The 17,959-nt window shown below is 45.0% G+C and overlaps 1 protein-coding gene across 1 annotated transcript in view; it reads left to right on the forward strand.

Annotated features, from left to right (window-relative positions):
- The window catches only part of LOC137379646 (tetratricopeptide repeat protein 38-like), a 60,475-nt gene that overhangs the window by 12,535 nt on the left and 29,981 nt on the right, over positions 1-17,959 (forward strand). Inside the window, exons 4-5 of the mRNA XM_068050771.1 lie at positions 8,098-8,269; positions 11,741-11,914. Coding sequence (XP_067906872.1) covers positions 8,098-8,269; positions 11,741-11,914 — 346 coding nt within the window. The remainder of the gene's footprint in view (positions 1-8,097; positions 8,270-11,740; positions 11,915-17,959) is intronic.

The raw sequence follows: 17,959 nt of genomic DNA on the forward strand, positions 1-17,959 counted from the left end.
TCCCCAATGGTTTTAGAGCGACCGAAAGAGGTCAGGGCGTACGAGCAGTTGCAGGAGAAGGTCCCCGGCATTTTCCCTGACAGTGTGGTGACCCGGTCCATGGCCAAACAAGCTCCATCAGAGGAGGCTGAACTGGCCCTGCAGACGGATGATCCTATTGTCTGGTTATCTGAAACCACCTTTGGGAAGATAGAGGACCCAAAGGATGGGTTATACAAGTCTTGTCTTCCTTGATCAAGGCTCAGCAAGCCAACCCAGTTTTTAAAAAGTTAGCACAGGCTGCCCAAACCGCAGCTGAAGCAGAGGGAGTGCCAAAATGCTACTATTTAAAGAATGAGGTGCTAATAAGGAAGTGGACACCCCCACACAGAACTGCGGATGAAGAGTGGGCAGTGGTTCACCAGATAGAGGTTCTGCCGAGGTACCATATGGGAATACTAAGAATAACCCACAAATTTCCAATGGCTGGACATGTCGGTATGCAAAAAACCCAAGCCTGCATAAGACAGCATTTTGACTAGCCAAAACTCCACAAAGATGTGGTGGAGTTCTATAAAACGTGCCACACATGACAGGTTGTGGGGAAGCCCCAAACTGCAATAAAACCTGCACCCTTAATTCCCATACCGGCTTTCAGAGAACCCTTCAGCAGAGTGCTGGTGGATTGTGTGGGACACCTGCCGAAAACAAAAGGGGGCTACCAGTATTTTCTCACCATTATGGATGTGGCTACCTGATTCCCAGAGGCCATTCCCATAAGAGCTATCTCTGCCAAGGTAGTGGTGGAGGGGCGAATGCAATTCCTTACCCATTATGGGCTGCCTGCCGAGATCCAGTCAGATCAGGGGATGAATTTCACGTCTGGGATCTTTCAAAAATTCATGGGTAGTCTGGGCATAATTCGGCTAAAGTCCTCAGCTTACCACCCACAGTCACAAGGAGCTTTGGAACAGTACCACCAGACCCTAAAGACAATGATCAGGGCATACTGCTATGATAACACCATGACTGGGACAAAATGCTGGATTTCTCCTGTTTGCCACCAGGGGCTCACCTAATGAGTCCACCGGCTTTAGTCCCATTGAATAGTTTATGCACCAGAGTTGAAAAGTCTTCTTAAACTATTCAACAAGAGGTTTTGGGGACACAGGGATGAGCCTTCCATGTTAGAGGAGGGCCTGGAGGATTCCCAAATGGAATCTCCTATTGTCCAGTTAGCCAACACCAAAATGTTAGGAAAATTAGACATTATACTTTCCGACTTAAATGCAGGACAAAGGGAAGCCCGAAAAAGGCTGTTCACAGCATTTAAAGAAATTTGCAGGGACACACCAGGCTGTGTAACCCTAACCCTACACAATGTAGATATAGGAGACACCATTCCCATAAAACAGAATGCTGGAAAACAAGCTGATTGAGCCCAGCCAGAGGAGCTGGAGTTCCCCAGTTGGGCTTTTGCCCAAGCCCAATGGCTCAACAAGGCTTTGCATTGATTACAGGAAGGTTAATGCAGTGACCAGAGCTGATTCCTACCCAGTTCCCCACCTGGAAGACTGTATTGATAAGAATAGGGAATTCCATCTACATAATCAAAGTAGACTTGCTAAAAGGATATTGGCAGGTTCCCTTAACACACCAAGCCAAAGAGATCTCAGCTTTTGTCACCCTAGACAGCCAATTCCAGTGCTGAGTGATGCCTTTTGGATTAAGGAATGCTCAGCCACCTTCCAGAAGCTGATGAACCAGGTAGCGGCTGGCCTACCCAACTGTGTAGTGTATCTGGATGACTTGCCAATGTACAGTGAGACCTGGGGGGACCACCTAGACCAATTAGAAGCCCTTTTCCAAAGGTTGCAGTCAGCTGGCCTCATAGTAAACCTTGCAAAAAGCGAGTTAACTAAGTCTCAAATAACCCACTGAGGGCGTGTTACAGGTCAGTGCGAGCGCTGCCCAGGGCAGCAAAAGTACTGTGAATGGGGTGCTGCAAGGATCAGTGCTGGGGCCTCAGTTATTTACACTCTATATTAATGACTTGGATGAAGAGACAGAGAGTAACGTATCTAGGTTTGCTGATATACAAAGCTCGTTGGAAAGGTAAGCTGCGGGAGGACGTAGAGAGGCTGCAAAGAGATATAGACAGGCTAAGTGAGTGGGCAACAAGATGGCAAGTGGCGTATACTGTAGGGAAGTGTGAAGTTGTTCACTTTAGTCATGAAAATAGAAAAGCAGAATTTTTTTTAAAGGTGTGAAACTGGTAAGTGTTGATGTTCAGAGAGACTTGGATGTACTTATACAAGGAACGCAAAAAGTTAACATGCAGATGCAGCAGACTCTTAGGAAGGCAAATGGCATGTTGGCCTTTATTGCAAGGGGATTGGAGTACAGGAATAAAGAAGTCTTAATAAAATTGTACAGGGCTTTGGTGAGACTACACTTGGAATACTGTGTGCAGTTTTGGTCTCCACAATTAAGAAAGGATATACTTGCACGGGAGGTAGTGCAGCAAAGATTTACTAAGTTGGTCCCTGGGATGAGGGGGTTGTCCTATGATGAGAGGCTGAGTAAATTGGGCCTATACTCTGTAGAGTCTAGAAGAATGAGAGGCGATCTAATTCAGACATACAAGATTCTGAAAGGGCTAGATAGGGTAGAAGCTGAGAAATTGTTCCCACTGATCAGAGATTCTAGAAAGCGGGGGCACAGTCTCAGGATAAGGGGTCAATTATTCTGGACTGAGATGAGGAGAAATTACTTCACTTAAAGTGTTGTGAATCTTTAGAATTCTCTACTCCAGAGGGTTGTGGATGCTCCATCGTTGAATACATTTAAGGCTGGGATAGACAGACTTTTGGTCTCACAGGGAATTAGGGGATATGGAGAGTGGGCAGGAAAGTGGAATTGAAGCCCAAGATCATCCATGATCGTATTGAATGGCGGAGCAGGCTCGATGGGCCATATGGTCTACTTCTGCTCCTATTTCTTGTGTTCTTGTGTACAGGCGCTGATAGATTTTCCCATCCCCATGACCAAGCAGGAAATAACACAATCTTTGGAGATATGTGGGTTCTACCGCAAGTTTGTCCCAAACTTCAGCATTAAAGCTGCCCTACTGATAGATGTACTGCAGAAAAGAGCAAAGGTAGTGTGGCCAGAGTGGTGCCAACCAGCATCTGAGAGGCTAAAAGCCATTCTAACCAATGAATCAGTGCACGCAGCTCTGAATTTTAATAATCCCTTTAAAGTGGCAGTTGATGCTAGCGACTTAGGGGTAGGTACTGTCCTGCTCCACGATCAGGAGTCAAGCATTGAGAGACCAGTTAGGTACATCTCCAAAAAATTAAACCAACACCAAAAGAGGTAGTCCACTGTGGGAAAGGAAACACTGGGAATGATGCTCGCTCTCCAGCTTTTTGAGGTTTATGTCAAAAATGGATATCGAGAGACGATTGTCTACACCGATCATAACCCCTTAACCTTCGTAGAGAAATTCAAAAATCAAATTGCAAGACTATTTCGATGGAGCCTGCTTTTACAGCCCCACCACTTAAAAATTACCCACATTACAGGAAAAAACAATGTGAGAGCTGATGCCTTGTCCAGAGTCTAACTCAATGCAGAATCATCCCAAACGAAATGAAAAACAGAGCCTAGCTAGGGCAGTGTGAGTTTGAGAATGAATGTTTTTTTCCTTATGGCCTTGTAATGAAATGTTCCTGTCATCACATTCCATTCCATGTGGTGCAGAGGTGTCAAGAAAACATGCTATACCAAATGAGGATTTTTAATTTATCAGTTGGAAACCTACATTAATCTTTTAAAAAGGAGCTGGGATCCTACAGTTTTTAAAAAGCTGACAGCCAAGATGGCCACCACAATTTGCATTGAAATACCTCACATTTCATGACATTGAGTTGGAGACGCGTGTCTAACGAGGTCGCATCCAGGACAATGCCTCTTGAATTTGGAAACAACTAACAGATTCACTTCTAATGGCAAAACATTCAAAGCAATCTTGGAACATTGACAGTGGAGTCATACCTCCAGGGGGTGAGCATTGAAACAATGAGACTCAAGAGAGATTGAAAATACCTCGGCTCGAATCTAATTAAATTGCCTACGAGGACACTGGACAATAAGTGACTGCCTCCCTCTGTGGAAAAACTAGTTGTCTTTTGCAAGAGGACAAGCTCCTGAGACTTTGAAGCAGACAAGCTTTGAGTGCTAACCAGACAAGACCCCACTGGGGCTGTGTCTGTCTCTCTCCAGATAACATCGCAAGTTTGAAACCTGTCTGCGACTGTGGCACATCCAGGTCACCCATTAATACAGACAGAGATTCCAGGGAAGAAAGCCGCTACAGCTCTCTCTCCAAGAAAAACCTGAGCCAGGTGGGCCAGGCACAAAATGTACTTCTACCAGCCAGAGACATCAAGATCACAACTTCAGCTGGAAGGCAACGGAGTTACCCAATCCCACAGACTGTATTTTATTTTTAATCCAAACTAGACTATTTCTTATCAGTCTGTACTCTATTAGTGTGTGTGATTCTTGTGTGCGTGTGTGAGTGAAACTGTAGCAGAGTTTTATTATTTTATCTAGATCGGGTGTAGTTTTTTTAATTTACAATAAGCTCGCCTCAATAAAGATAAAATACTCACTGAAGTGATGTTTTAAAAAGGAATAAACCCTGTTGCGGTCAAACAGGGAGAAGAACAAGAGTGGAGCCTTGTGACCCCTCCTCACCTGATTGTAACAGATGAGAAATAGAAGGCAAATGCAGTTCTTAAAAGCTATATCTGTTATTAGATTCACTGGACTAATTACTGGTGAGGGGATTGCCTTTGAGGAGAGATTGATTAGATTGGGACTGTATTCCCTGGAATTTAGAAGAATGGGAGGGGATCTCATTGAAACATATGGGGGGGAATTTTATACGAGTGGCGGGGTTCTTACATCGGGAGAAAACAACGCCGAGATCCCTACATAGCCTCTTTACCAGAAGGCCCACCAAATTTAGTACCAATCAGGCACTTAGGTGAATAATGGCAGGCCTTCCATAGGATTTAGGATCCCATCATCGGAAGACCAGCCCTTAGAGAGCTGCCGGCCAATCAGAGGCCTGCACCTGCAGCACCACTGTGGAGGCGGTGGCTGCTGCTGAGATGACTTTCCTGGAAGCCAAGGAGCGGTGCTGGAGGCAGGCCTCTGGTAGGTCAGGGAGGGAGCAGTCTTGCAGGGCGGGGGTTGGGGGAGGGTGGGTTGCTTTTCTAGTTGTAGGACAAGGCAGTGCTTAGCAAAGAGGAGCAATTCTGGACTGCTCCTTAAGTTTAGACTTTGAGTCCATTTGAATAGATTACACTTGATATCCTGACATAGAAGAACAAAGAGAGAGAATCAGGATGAAGCTTTGAGCGAGTACCATTTTTTGCCTGTGGTTTCACTTGTGTGCACGTACACACACAATCTTATTGTTAATTTGAGAACTAAAAATTCCTGACAATGAAGGAGAAATTCAACTCAGAATCTTCTTAAAATTGCCATCTGCTGAGAAAAATATTGTCAGCTTGTAGGTCCCAGATACAGGACCAGCCAAAGACGTGAGGTGAGAATGACTGCCCTTGACATAAAGGCAGCATTTGACAGAGTATGGCATCAAGGAACCCTAGAAAAACAGAAGTCAATCAAGGGGAAAACTCTCCGCTGGTTGGAGTCATACCCAGCGCAAAATAATATGGTTGTGGTTGTTGGAGGTCAATCATCTCAGCTCCAGGACATCACTGCAGGAGTTCCTCAGGGTAGAGTCCTAAGCCCAACCATCTTCATCTGCTTCATCAATGACCTTCCTTCAATCATAAGGTCAGAAGTGGGGATGTTCGCTGGTGATTGCACAATGTTCAGCGCCATTCATGACTCTTCAGATACTGAAGCAGTCCGTGTAGAAATGCAGCAAGACCTGGACAATATCCAGACTTGGGCTGATAAGTGGCAAGTAACATTCACACCACACTAGTGCCAGGTAATGACCATCTCAAACAAGAGAGAATCTAACCATCTCCCCTTGACATTCAATGGCATTACGATCGCTGAATCCCCCCTTACCAACATCCTAGGGGTTACCATTGACCAGAAACTGAACTGGAGTAGCCATATAAATACCATGCTACAAGAGCAGGTCAGAGGCTAGGAATCCTGTGGCAAGTAACTCACATCCTGACTCCCCAAAGCCTGTCCATCATCTACAAAGCACAAGTCAGGAGTGTGATGGAATACTCACCACTTGCCTGGATCGGTGCAGCTCCAACGACACTCAAGAAGCTCGACACCATCCAGGACAAAGCAGCCTATCTGAGCACATAATGGTAACAATTTTCCAGTTCTGACTTGTTTGGTGACAAGTAAAATTGGTCTGTCAATTTCCTGATTTAAAGGACAATGGGAAGCAACCCAAGGTAGTCTTTAGGGGACTCCTATTAATCACCTCTGTACACCTTTGAACTAATAAGGCACCAGGGACAATGTCATATTCCTAGTCTTCCTCTCTCTCAAGTGACTCCTGTTCCCAATTCCTTATAGGTGTATGGGAACATTGCAATGCATACCCTTGTATTTCTGCTGGTTGTGGGATTCTGGTCTATCATATTATGGCTTTAATTGATTTCACCACCTCAACAAATATCTAGTTCAGGGAGCTGAATCTTGCAGAATCCTCAATGCTGGCCTTGCCAGTGATGCCCACATCCCATGAGTGAATTCAAAAAATGAACCAGAAACAATAGTATAAAGATCCAAAACAGTATACATTTCACATATATTAAACCCAATGGTTATATTGGCCAATTTTCTCTACTCTGTAAATGTAATGAAACAAATTTTGCACAGTGGAAACCACATTGTATCTCCAAGGTCAGTGACTCTAAGGCAATGCTGTTAATGTTAAAGGGAGTGGTAACTTGGCAATGCTGTTTTCAGTTAGTGTTCTCACTGATCGAATGATGTATGGTAGGAGGCATCCACAAGGAGAGAAAACTATGCAGAAAATGGGATGAGGCGAATTCACAAATCAATTCAGAGAAATTTATGGATGTTGGCCACTGTATTCAATAAAATCGTTTCTCCTTTTCACACTCAGCAATTGTCATGATCCTGTCTTTTTTTTTCTTGCGGGGAAATATGTGGTGTCTCTTTAAGACAGCAAAGGTTCAGTACTGCTTTAAGAACAAGCAGACCTCAGGAGTTACCGAGAAGGTGCATTCTCATTGCCGTGGATACAGCCACTTGGACTGAACATCGAGAGATACATTTGTTACAATTTAATTTTGAACTGGCTTATAGTGCAAACAGACTGTTCTAACAAAGGACACAGACAGACAGCTGTGTGTTAGCACCTGAAAGGAGAGATCTCTGATAATTTAATAAGGAAGAAATTAAACTGTGACTATATTTTTAAGCCTCAAAATTCCAAAGCCAGATTGATTCTATTGAAAATGGTTATAAGTTGTTGATCTACTGTGGTTGTCGCTGGAGAAGGAAAGTACCGCTCACTGCTGGATTTAGACTATGGACTGTTTTACTGTTGAAGAACCTTTTTTCTCCCCATCAGACAGCTGTGAAGACTTCAAGCAACCTTGGACTTTTTCACCTCCGGCAGGAGCATAAGTTTGCAAGGACTCTAATGTTTTCTATTTTAAATGTTGTTTATATCTTAGTAGTGTTTAAGAATTTCGTTTTTCTAATTAAACAGCTAATTTGTTGAATTAAAGAGACCTGGTTTGGTTAGCCTCATTTGGGGGTTAAAGATGGTGCAATTTGGCTCGGTCTTTCTTTAATTTGGAAAGTTTAAAATGATATGTTAGGCGATCTGTGGAGGGATGGGTTTGAATTAACAGTGCGTTTCTCCCACCACAATCAGAATCGTATATTTTGATCGGGGGCTTTAACTGGAGCGGTCGGTCGTAACATGCTCTCATTTTTCTTCTTAATTATTCTTTTGCTTTGCTCCCCTTTATCAATCTTATTTCTCACACCTCTTTGCCTATCAAACACAATATGTCTCTGTTTGACTTCCTGTCCTATCCTCCTCCTCCCTTTCTCTCTCAGTAATGGGGCAGGTGATCATAAATGGGCTAGAACTGATTGGCACAGAAAACTCTGTTTGGCTGGATAAGGATCTGGATGCTGCGATCAAGAGGATGGTTGGACTTTCAAAGACACAAGAGATCACCGAACGGGAACGTCTCCATGTGGAAGCTCTGGACATGTTTGCAAAAGGGTAAGGAGAGTTACTTAAAGGTATGCATTCTATTTGTGAGGACTTTCTTTAGTGCCCATGACCACCAGTTATTAGCACTCAACTGGCATTAGTTCTGATCATTCAAAGGGCTAATCAGCTTCGTATGGAAAGTGATTTTGATATAAGTAGTACAGTGCCACCATTTATACTGCCCACACTTGTGGTGGACAATAATAAACACTAGGCAATTTCCCATCACCATAGAGGTCAATTATAAAGGTACCACTTACAATGTATTAAGTCTTATTTTGGGCAATTTATTTATTTATTTTTATTTAGAGATACAGCACTGAAACAGGCCCTTCGGCTCACCGAGTCTGTGCCGACCAAGAACCACCCATTTATACTAACCCTACAGTAATCCCATATTCCCTACCACCTACCTACACTAGGGGCAATTTATAATGGTCAATTTACCTATCACCTGCAAGTCTTTGGCATGTGGGAGGAAACCGGAGCACCCGGCGAAAACCCACGCTGTCACAGGATGAACTTGCAAACTCCGCACAGGCAGTACCCAGAATTGAACCCGGGTCCCTGGAGCTGTGAGGCTGCGGTGCTAACCACTGCGCCACTGTGCCACCCGAATTAAGTAATTAAGTAATCTTTTTCCACCCCATTAAAATGCAATCACATAATAAGATGGAAAAAATATAATTTAAGGTAGAATCAGCAGATGTTCTTGCAATGTTACGCTAGGCCAGTGAAATGATACTCTATAATGACAGGAGTGTCATACCATTTACTAATATTTAATAATAAATGCTGATGGAATGAAGCTGTGTTTAAATGATTGGGCCCTTTAAGGCCACAAAGGCTAATTGCTTGAGTAAATACAGTTTTGTGTTTCTCTCAGTGTTCAATTACTGTTCAGTAACAGGGTTACCAATTGGAGGTGCTTGTAAGTTTCTGATTCCGTGTTAGGAAAATTAGTATGAATAAAACTGCCTTTCTTATTTTTTACACACTTTGGACTCTTTGAAGTGTGGGGGACAATCTTCGAGTTCTGTGTGAATCAGGTGAGCAGTGGGCAGGTGTTTGATATGCCTGCCCGATGATGTTAACCAGAGGTCTTACCAATTTTCATTGTTGGGTCTCATTTCAATATTTCTGGTCAGCAACTTGCCAGTGGGGGATGGGAAATGCAGCAAATCCTCTGTGGATCAGAGCCAGATGTTGGTGATTTAAAGGAGGCAAGGCAATCCAGGGAGGGGGCACAGAGGGACTGCCAGCAGGCGGGAAGACATTTGCCTGTTATGTCACTTATGACCAACCCACAGTGTTAATGTGTCTTGTTGCCCTAAAACCCATGATTATGTCTCTTCACCCTTTCCCACCTGCTGCTGTAGTTTCCCTTCCACCTCTCCCTGCAAAAGGCTTTCTTTTCTTTTCTGCTCTTTCCCCTCCATTCCCCTTTCCCATCCCCACTTTCCTCACTCTCCTCTTCCCATTTTAATCTGTTCCCCTTTCCTTCCCACTCTCCATTTCTCATATTTGCCAATCTACCTTTTTATTTTCTAAATCTTCTGTCCGTTTCCCCACCTCAGCCCCCTTTGCTCTTCTCCCCGTCTCTCTCTCTTCCTGGCGCCCTGCCCGTTTTACAATAGTGCAATGTAAAGTAGCTGAAAGGATCGGGGCCAATGAAACCATGTAGCAGCTAGAAGTGGACAAGGAGCACCACTGAGCCGAGCAGAATAAATAGATAGTGAGGAAAGGCATTGGGAAACAAAGATGGGGAGAGATGTTTGGGAAGAATAAGTGATCGGGGAACTGAAATTTGGGAACTAAGAGGACCACGGGAAGAAAGAATTGCAAGTAACTAATAATGTAGAAAGGGGTTTAATATTACTCCTGGTCTCAAAAGCAAAAATATATTTGAATTGGATCTAGAACATGGGCAGAAACTGAAAAAAGTGATAAAGTGGAGAGTTAAAGAAGTAACTACTATTTAAAGCAAACGGGAGAATTGGGTGTGTGGCGCTAGTTAGAATAGGTGACAAATTATTTTTAAAGAATTGCAACTGGGGCCTTAAAGGGTGTTAGGAATGAAGAGGCATGTGTTGGAAGTTTAAAGCGTGGGCTGGAAAATAATTCTGAATACGCTGGCCTGGGGCTGGAGCTCGAGATCCAAAACTTGAGTAGAAGAAGATTTTAAAAAATTCAGAGAGGTGCAGGGATGGGCCCAGGGCATAGGGTTGAATGTATGTGCAGGAAACTTTGGAGAAGGTTTGGGAAATTTGACAGCACGATTGAGATGGGGCCAGGCAAAGTGCTGGTCCTAATTTGAGTGTGGGGCCAGGGACAGAGGTTGGCAATAAAGATGGGTGGGGAATTTCAGACTTGCCTGTGACTGGGCCACAACTTGAGGACAGGCTAAAGATCCAACATGGCCATATAAAATTGTAGGCAGACAGGAATTGCAAGAAACATCATGGATATAGCGAAGGGGAAATAGCAAACCAGGCCCAAAACCCAAAGTTCAAAGGCAGCAGCTACATTGGCCAACTCTAGTTAGATGTATGACTAGATTTATTATCACATGACTAGCTGCCCCAACTAGTCAGTCTTTTTTCCCATCTTCAATGTTTTTAGAACTAATAAACAGTGTTCAAAGAAAGTGGGAAAAAACATTTTTTGAGTCTCTGTGATTTTCCTCCAGGGTCACTTATTGTCCAGGACATTAACCTTTAATTCCTGGATGATCCTGTAGAGTTGGTAATGGTAGGCTGCAGCAAGGGATTGACAAGTACAGGTAATGAAAGGTAAACAGCAAGGGGAAAGACAGAGGAGGTACCACATCATCCCCGATTGGATTGAGGCCAAAATTAGGATTGCTGATTACATGGTGTACAGCACAAAAATAGGCCATTTGGCCTCATTGTTTCTTGCTGGTGCGTGTGCTTTCCACCTCTCTTCATCTCACCCTATCAGCATAACTTTCAATTCCTTTCTCCCTCATGTGTTTATCTACCTTCCCCTTGTTGAGATAGGAAATTTCATAATGAACATTGACCTTGAAATGTTGATCTAAAACCTTACTCAGTTACTCAAAGATGACAAGAAGTGATGGTTTTGGGACAGTAAATAAATGCCATTTGTAAACATAGATACTGATTGACTTATTTTCCATGGTGTACCTGGCAAAACCATAAAAGAAATTACTACAGAGCACATCATAGACCAGTGGTGAATTTCTGTGAGGGCTCTGGGGGAAAAGCAGCAAGTGGGAGAACCCCTGGGTAAATTCCCCCCTTGTTTCTATACTCAGATGAAAGAGGATTGTAAAGTTAAAATCATATGATTCCTGGAAATCATAAAAGTTAGCCCACGTCTCAAGTTTCAGGTGAAATTTTTTTTAAATCTGATTCAAAATTAATTTACTATCTTGAACTAATCAAGAAAAATTATTTATATGATAATTTAGAACTAACATCCTTTTATATTCTTTAGGTCTCTTCCAAAAGCATGTAACCTGTGGGAGGAGATCCTTTTGTATCAACCAACTGATATGCTAGCATTGAAGCTGGCTCACGATACCTACTTTTACCTGGGTCACCAGCAACAGTTAAGAGACTGTGTTGCAAGGGTCCTTCCTCACTGGACACCACAAATTCCCCTTTATGGGTAGGTAAATGATCTTAGTATCAGAAAATATTCAGCCAGCAATTTTTTAGTAGTTACTCAGCCATGTGGATTGATTAAGCTGGGAGAAAGGATTTTTTAAAATTTCATTTATAAGAATGTGGGTGTCACTAGCAAAGCCAGCATTTATTGCCCATCCCTAATTGCCCTTGAGAAGGCGGTGGTAAGATGCCTTCTTGAACCACTGCAGTCTGTGTGAGGTAGGTACACCTACAGTGCTGTTAGGAAGGGAGTTACAGGATTTTGACTCAGCAACAGTGAAGGAACAGTGATATTGTTCCAAGTCAGAATGGTGTGTGACTTGGAGGGGAACTTGCAGGTGGTGGTGTTCCCATGCATCTGCTGCTCTTGTCCTTCTAGTTGGTAGAGGTCTCAAGTTTGGAAGGTGCTGTCTAAGAAGCCTTGGTGCGATGCTGCAGTGCATCTTGTAAATGGTACACACTGCTGCCACTGTGCATCGATGGTGGAGGGAGTGACTGTTTGTTGATGGGGTGCCAATCAAGTGGGCTGCTCTGTCCTGGATGGTGTCCTGGATGGCAAGTGGAGAGTATTCCATCACACTCCTGACTTGTGCCTTGTAAATGGTGGACAGGTTTTGGGGAGTCAGGAGGTGAGTTACTCGCCGCAGGATTCCTATCCTCTGACCTGCTCTTGAAGCTACGGTATTTTATGGCTACTCCAGTTCAGTTTCTGGTCAATGGTAACCCCCAGGATGTTGATAATAGGGGATTCAGTAATCATAATGCCATTGAATGTCAAGGGGAGATGGTTAGATTCTCTCTTGTTGGAGATGGTCATTGCCTGGCACTTGTAATGCACAAATCTTACTTGCCACTTATCAGCCGAAGCCTGGATATTGTCCAGGTCTTGCTGCATTTCTACACAGACTGCTTCAGTATCTGAGGAGTTGTGAATGGTGCTGAACCTTGTGCAATCATCAGCGATCAGAGGGTAGGAACCAATCTGCGCATGTGCGCAGATCATTGCAGTCGGATGACGTAAGCTGCCGGCTGCGTTGTCAGTAATCACTTTGATCAAGAAAAGGCTGAAGGCACTGGATACTGCAAAGGCTATGGGATGGGACAACATTCTGGCAATAGTACTGAGGATTTATGCTCCAGAACTTGCAGCGCCCCTAGCCAAGCTGTTCCAGTACAGCTACAACAGTGGCATCGACCCGGCAATGTGGAAAGTTGCTCAGGTATGTCCTGTAAACAAAAACAATGTGATTACTGACAATGCAGCCGGCAGCTTACGTCATCCGACTGCGCTGATCTGCGCACATGTGCAGATTGGTTCCTATCCTCTGCGCATGTGCTGCGTTCCGCAGTGCCAGGACTGGTTGGCGCATGCGCAGATTACGTCATCGCGTAACGCGGGCAGATGGTGGGGGGATCCAGGCCGGAGCGAGCAGGGGTGGGGGGAGCGGGGATCTGGGGAGTGGGGAGAGAGCAGGGGTGGGGGGAGAGGGGATCTGGGGAGTGGGGCGAGAGCAGGGGTGGGGGGAGAGGGGGTTTGGGGAGCAGGTAGAGAGCAGGGGTGGGGGGAGATGGGGGTTTGGGGAGCAGGTAGAGAGCAGGTGCAGGGAGAACGCGGCCGAAGACCTTGCTGGTGGCGGGTGCGCTCTCCTCCTTCCCCCAGCCGCCCGCCTGCTCGCTCACCGCCCCCCCCCCCCACCTGCTCGCTCACCACCCCACCCCACTCGCTCACCACCCTCACCCCCTCATGACCGCTGGCTCACCCGCCCACCCGCTCCCTCCCCAGCCTGCTCGTTCCCTCCCCGGCCTGCTTGCTCCCTCCCCTCCCTGGCCTGCTCGCTCCCTCCCCTATGGCCATTGTGTGCTGCCATGTGTTTAGGTTGCCATCGTGTGATTATTTGAGCAGCGCCATCTTTAATCCTGGCAGCTGCCTGACGTCGCAGACTGTGACGTTTTAGTGGCACAGGCTGCATTTGCGCATGTGCCACTGCAGCGCCACCTAGTGGTGACATTGTCAGCAAATGCAGCCTTTCTTGATATCACACAGAGTGAATCTGATTGGTTGAAGTCTGGCATCTGTGATGCTGGGGACTTCAGGAGGAGGCCGAGATGGATCATCCACTCGGCACTTCTAGCTGAAGATGGATGTAAATGCTTCAGCCTTGTCTTTTTGCACTGATGTGCTGAGCTCCCCCATCATTGAGGATGGGGATATTTTTGGAGCCACCTCCTCCTGTTACTTGTTTCATTGTCCAGCACCATTCAAGACTGGACGTGGCTGGACTGCAGAGCTTAGATCTGATCCATTGGTTGTGGGATCGTTTAGCTCTGCCTATCGCATGCTGCCTGCGCTGTTTGGCACGCAAGTAGTCCTGAGTTGTAGCTTCACCAGGTTGACCCCTCATCTTTAGGTGTGCCATGTCCTGCTCCTGGTATGCACTCCTGCACTCTTCATCGATCCCTAGGTCCCATGGTAATGGTAGAGTGGAGGATATGCTGGGCCATAAGGTTACAGATTGTGGTTGACTACAATTCTGCTGCTGCTGAGAGCCCACATCACCGCATGGATGCCCAGTTTAGTATTGCTAGATCAGTTCGAAATCTATCCCTTTTAACATGGTGGTAGTGCCAGACAACACAATGGAGGCTATCCTCAATGTGAAGACGGGACTTTGTCTCCACAAGAACTGTGTGGTGATCACTCCTACCAATACTGTCATGGACAGATGCATCTGCGGCAGGCAGATTGGTAAGGACAAGGTCAAGTATATTTTTTCCTCTTGTTGGTTCCCTCACCAACTGCTGCAGACCCAGTCTAACAGTTATGTCCTTTGGGACTTGGCCAGCTCGGTCAGTAATGGTGCTACCGAGCCACTCTTAGTGATGGACATTGAAGCCCCTCACCCAGAGTACATTCTGTGCCCTTGCCACCTTCAGTGCTTCCTCCCAGTGCTGTTCAACATGGAAGAGTACTGATTCATCAGCTGAGAGGGGTGCGGTAGGTGGTAATCAGCAGGAAGTTTCCTTGTCCATGTTTGACCTGATGCCATGAGACTTCATGGGGTCTGGCATCAATGTTGAGGATTCCCAGGGCAACACCCTCCCGCCTGTATACCACTGTGCCGCCACCTCTGCTGGGTCTATCCTGTGGGTGGGACAGGACATACCCGGGGATGGTGATGGCAGTGTCTGGGACATTGTCTGTAAGGTACGATTCCGTGAGTATGACTATGTCAGGCTGTTGCTTGACTAGTCTGTGGGACAGCTCTCCCAACTTTGGCACAAGCCCCCAGATGTTAGTAAGAAGGACTTTGCTAGTGGCTTGCTAGGCCATTTCAGAGGGCATTTAAAAGTCAACCACATTGCTGTGGGTCTGGAGTCACATGGAGGCCAGACCAGGTAAGAACAGCAGATTTGTTTCCCTAAAGGACATTAGTGAACCAGATGGGTTTTTACAACAATTGACAGTGGTTTCATGGCCATCACTAGACTAGCTTTTAATTCCAGATTTATTAATTAAATTCAATTTCCACCTTCTGTCGTGGTGGAACTGAAACCCATGTCCCCAGAGAAATACACTGGGTCTCTGGGTTACTAGTCCAGTGACAGACCACTACATCAGATACAAAGAAGTCTCTGCAATCAATGATGGTGGATTTGAAATTCAGTAACTTTCTCTCCGGCCTTCTCCAGAAGTAGATGTGCATTTAATTATCCTTGTTGTTCCACAGCTGTCGTCAATATTGTGACAAAGACGTCTATCACCTATAGTTTCCATCAAATCCGCTTACAAATCCATTAAGTCGCTACTATCTGTCCTGTAATTGATGGTTCATCTTCTGACTTTTTAATTAACTTCAGGTGTTCTCAGGCTCTAAAACAAAAGCAAAATACTGCAGATGCTGGAAATCTGAAATGAAAATAAAACTTGCTAGAAACACTCAGCAGATCAGGCAGCAGCCGAGGAGCAAGGAATGTACAGGATTGACATTGCAGCAGTTCTGATAAAGGGTAGTAATGCTACCTGACCAGCTGAGTGTTTTCTTCAGGCTCTGTCCTCTTTCCATTCAGTCCCTGAGTGGAAAAGGCTTGGGGGCAGAATGGCCTCAGATCTAATTTTTAAATGCAGTAAGCAGAAACATTTTCTCTTATCTAAAATTGGCATTGCCTCATAGATACCCAGTTTTGAGCTGTTAGTTTTGATCTTAGTCTGTCTCACTTGGTGATGCCACATAACACAATGGCGGATGTCCACTGTGTAAATATTCCAGTCTTGGCACAATCTATTGGGACTAGACCTTCATGCCTCCATCAGTCACAAAAATGCCAAAGCTTTTTACTTAAAAAATTGAGGCACAAGGGGTGTCTGTAGGCAAGTGACAAAGCAGCAAAGCTTTGGCAAAGCAGATGCAGTGCTGCTGCATGAAATGGCTACAAGGGGATTGTGTCACATTTATTTCCCCTTTTTTGATGCTCCAGTGCACCAGACCTTGCAGAATGTGGCAGTGCTGTGTACATTACTCAAAGGGCCTGGTGAAAGATGCGAGAGAAGAATGCATCCTCGAAGAACTTTAGCAAGCTCAGACTATCTAACGGTATTGTATACCAGGTAGATGGTCCAAGATGCCATGTCACAAAGAGACATGTTATGCACAACAACAACTTGTATATGGCACCTTTAAAGTAAAAAAAAAGTCCCAAGGCAGTTCACAAGAGTGTTATAAAGCCAAATTTGACACTGAGTCACTTAAGGAGATACTAGGGCAAACGACCAAAGCCTTGTTCAAAGAGGTAGGTGTAAGGAGCATCTTCAAGGAGGAGAAAGAGGTCGAGAGACGGAAAGGTTGAAGGAGGGAATTCCCGAGTTTAGGACCTTGACAGCTGAAGGCATGGCCACCAATGATGGAACGATTACAATTGGGAATGCTCCGGGTGCCAGAAAACAGAGGAGCGCAGATATACTGAAGGGTTGTGGGGCTGGAGGAGATTACAGAGATAGGGAGGGGTGAGGCCATGGAGTGACTTGAAAACAACATGAGAATTTTAAAATTGAATTTTTTAAACCGGGAGCCAATGTAGGTCAGTGAGCAGAAGTAATGGTTGAATGGGACTTGGTGTGAGCTAGGACCCGGGCAGTACAGTTTTGTATGACCTCAAGGTTATGCAGGCTGGCCAGGAGTGCACTAGATTAGTCAAGTCTAGAGGTAACAATGGCATGGTTGAATATTTCAGCAGCAGATGAGCTGAGGAAGGGATGGAGTTGGGTGATGTTACAGGGGTGGAAATAGGCAATCTTAGTAATGGCACGGATATGTGGTCGGATGCTCATCTTGAGGTGAGATATGACACCAAGGTTACGAACAGTCTGGTTCAGGTTCAGACAGTTACCAGGGAGAGTAATGGAGTAAGTAGCTAGAGAAGAGAGCTTTTGCAGGAAACAAAAACAATGGCTGAGTTTTCATTCGGGGATTGAGACCCTGACCTCGAGAGCATTTTCAGGTCTCGCCCTCATGTCGTGTTAGTGCAATTTTTGACGAGCGGGCCAATTAGTGGCCAGAGTGTTGCGCTCGCTGTCCAATTAGTGGCAGCAGAGGCACAGAGTAGGCAGGATTTAAAGGCAAGCCTTTGGGTGTCAAAGCCGTAAGCTCTGGAATTCTCTTCCTGAACCTCTCTGCCTCTGTAGCACTCTCTGCTTCTTTAAGATGCTCCTTTAAAATCTACCTCTTTGACCAAGTTTTGATCACCTGTCCCAATGTTTCCTTACATGGCTCAGTGTCAAATTTTGTTTTATAACACTTCTATGAAGTGCCATGGGAGGTTTTACTATATTACAGGTGCTATATAAATTTGTTGTTGTTGTGCATGTGAGTTTCAAACATAATGGGGTAAATCTCAACTTTGTGCAATAGTATAAAATGAATATTAGCGAGTCAGCAATCTGTTTTTCATCTTGCCTAATTTTTATTTCTATCAATGGCCTCCATTCAGCGCACATATTACTGGGAAGCAGCTGAAGAGCAACCATGTTACAACATAATAAGAGTTTATT

Source organism: Heterodontus francisci, chromosome 18 (genome assembly GCF_036365525.1).
Source record: "Heterodontus francisci isolate sHetFra1 chromosome 18, sHetFra1.hap1, whole genome shotgun sequence".
NCBI lineage: Eukaryota > Metazoa > Chordata > Chondrichthyes > Heterodontiformes > Heterodontidae > Heterodontus > Heterodontus francisci.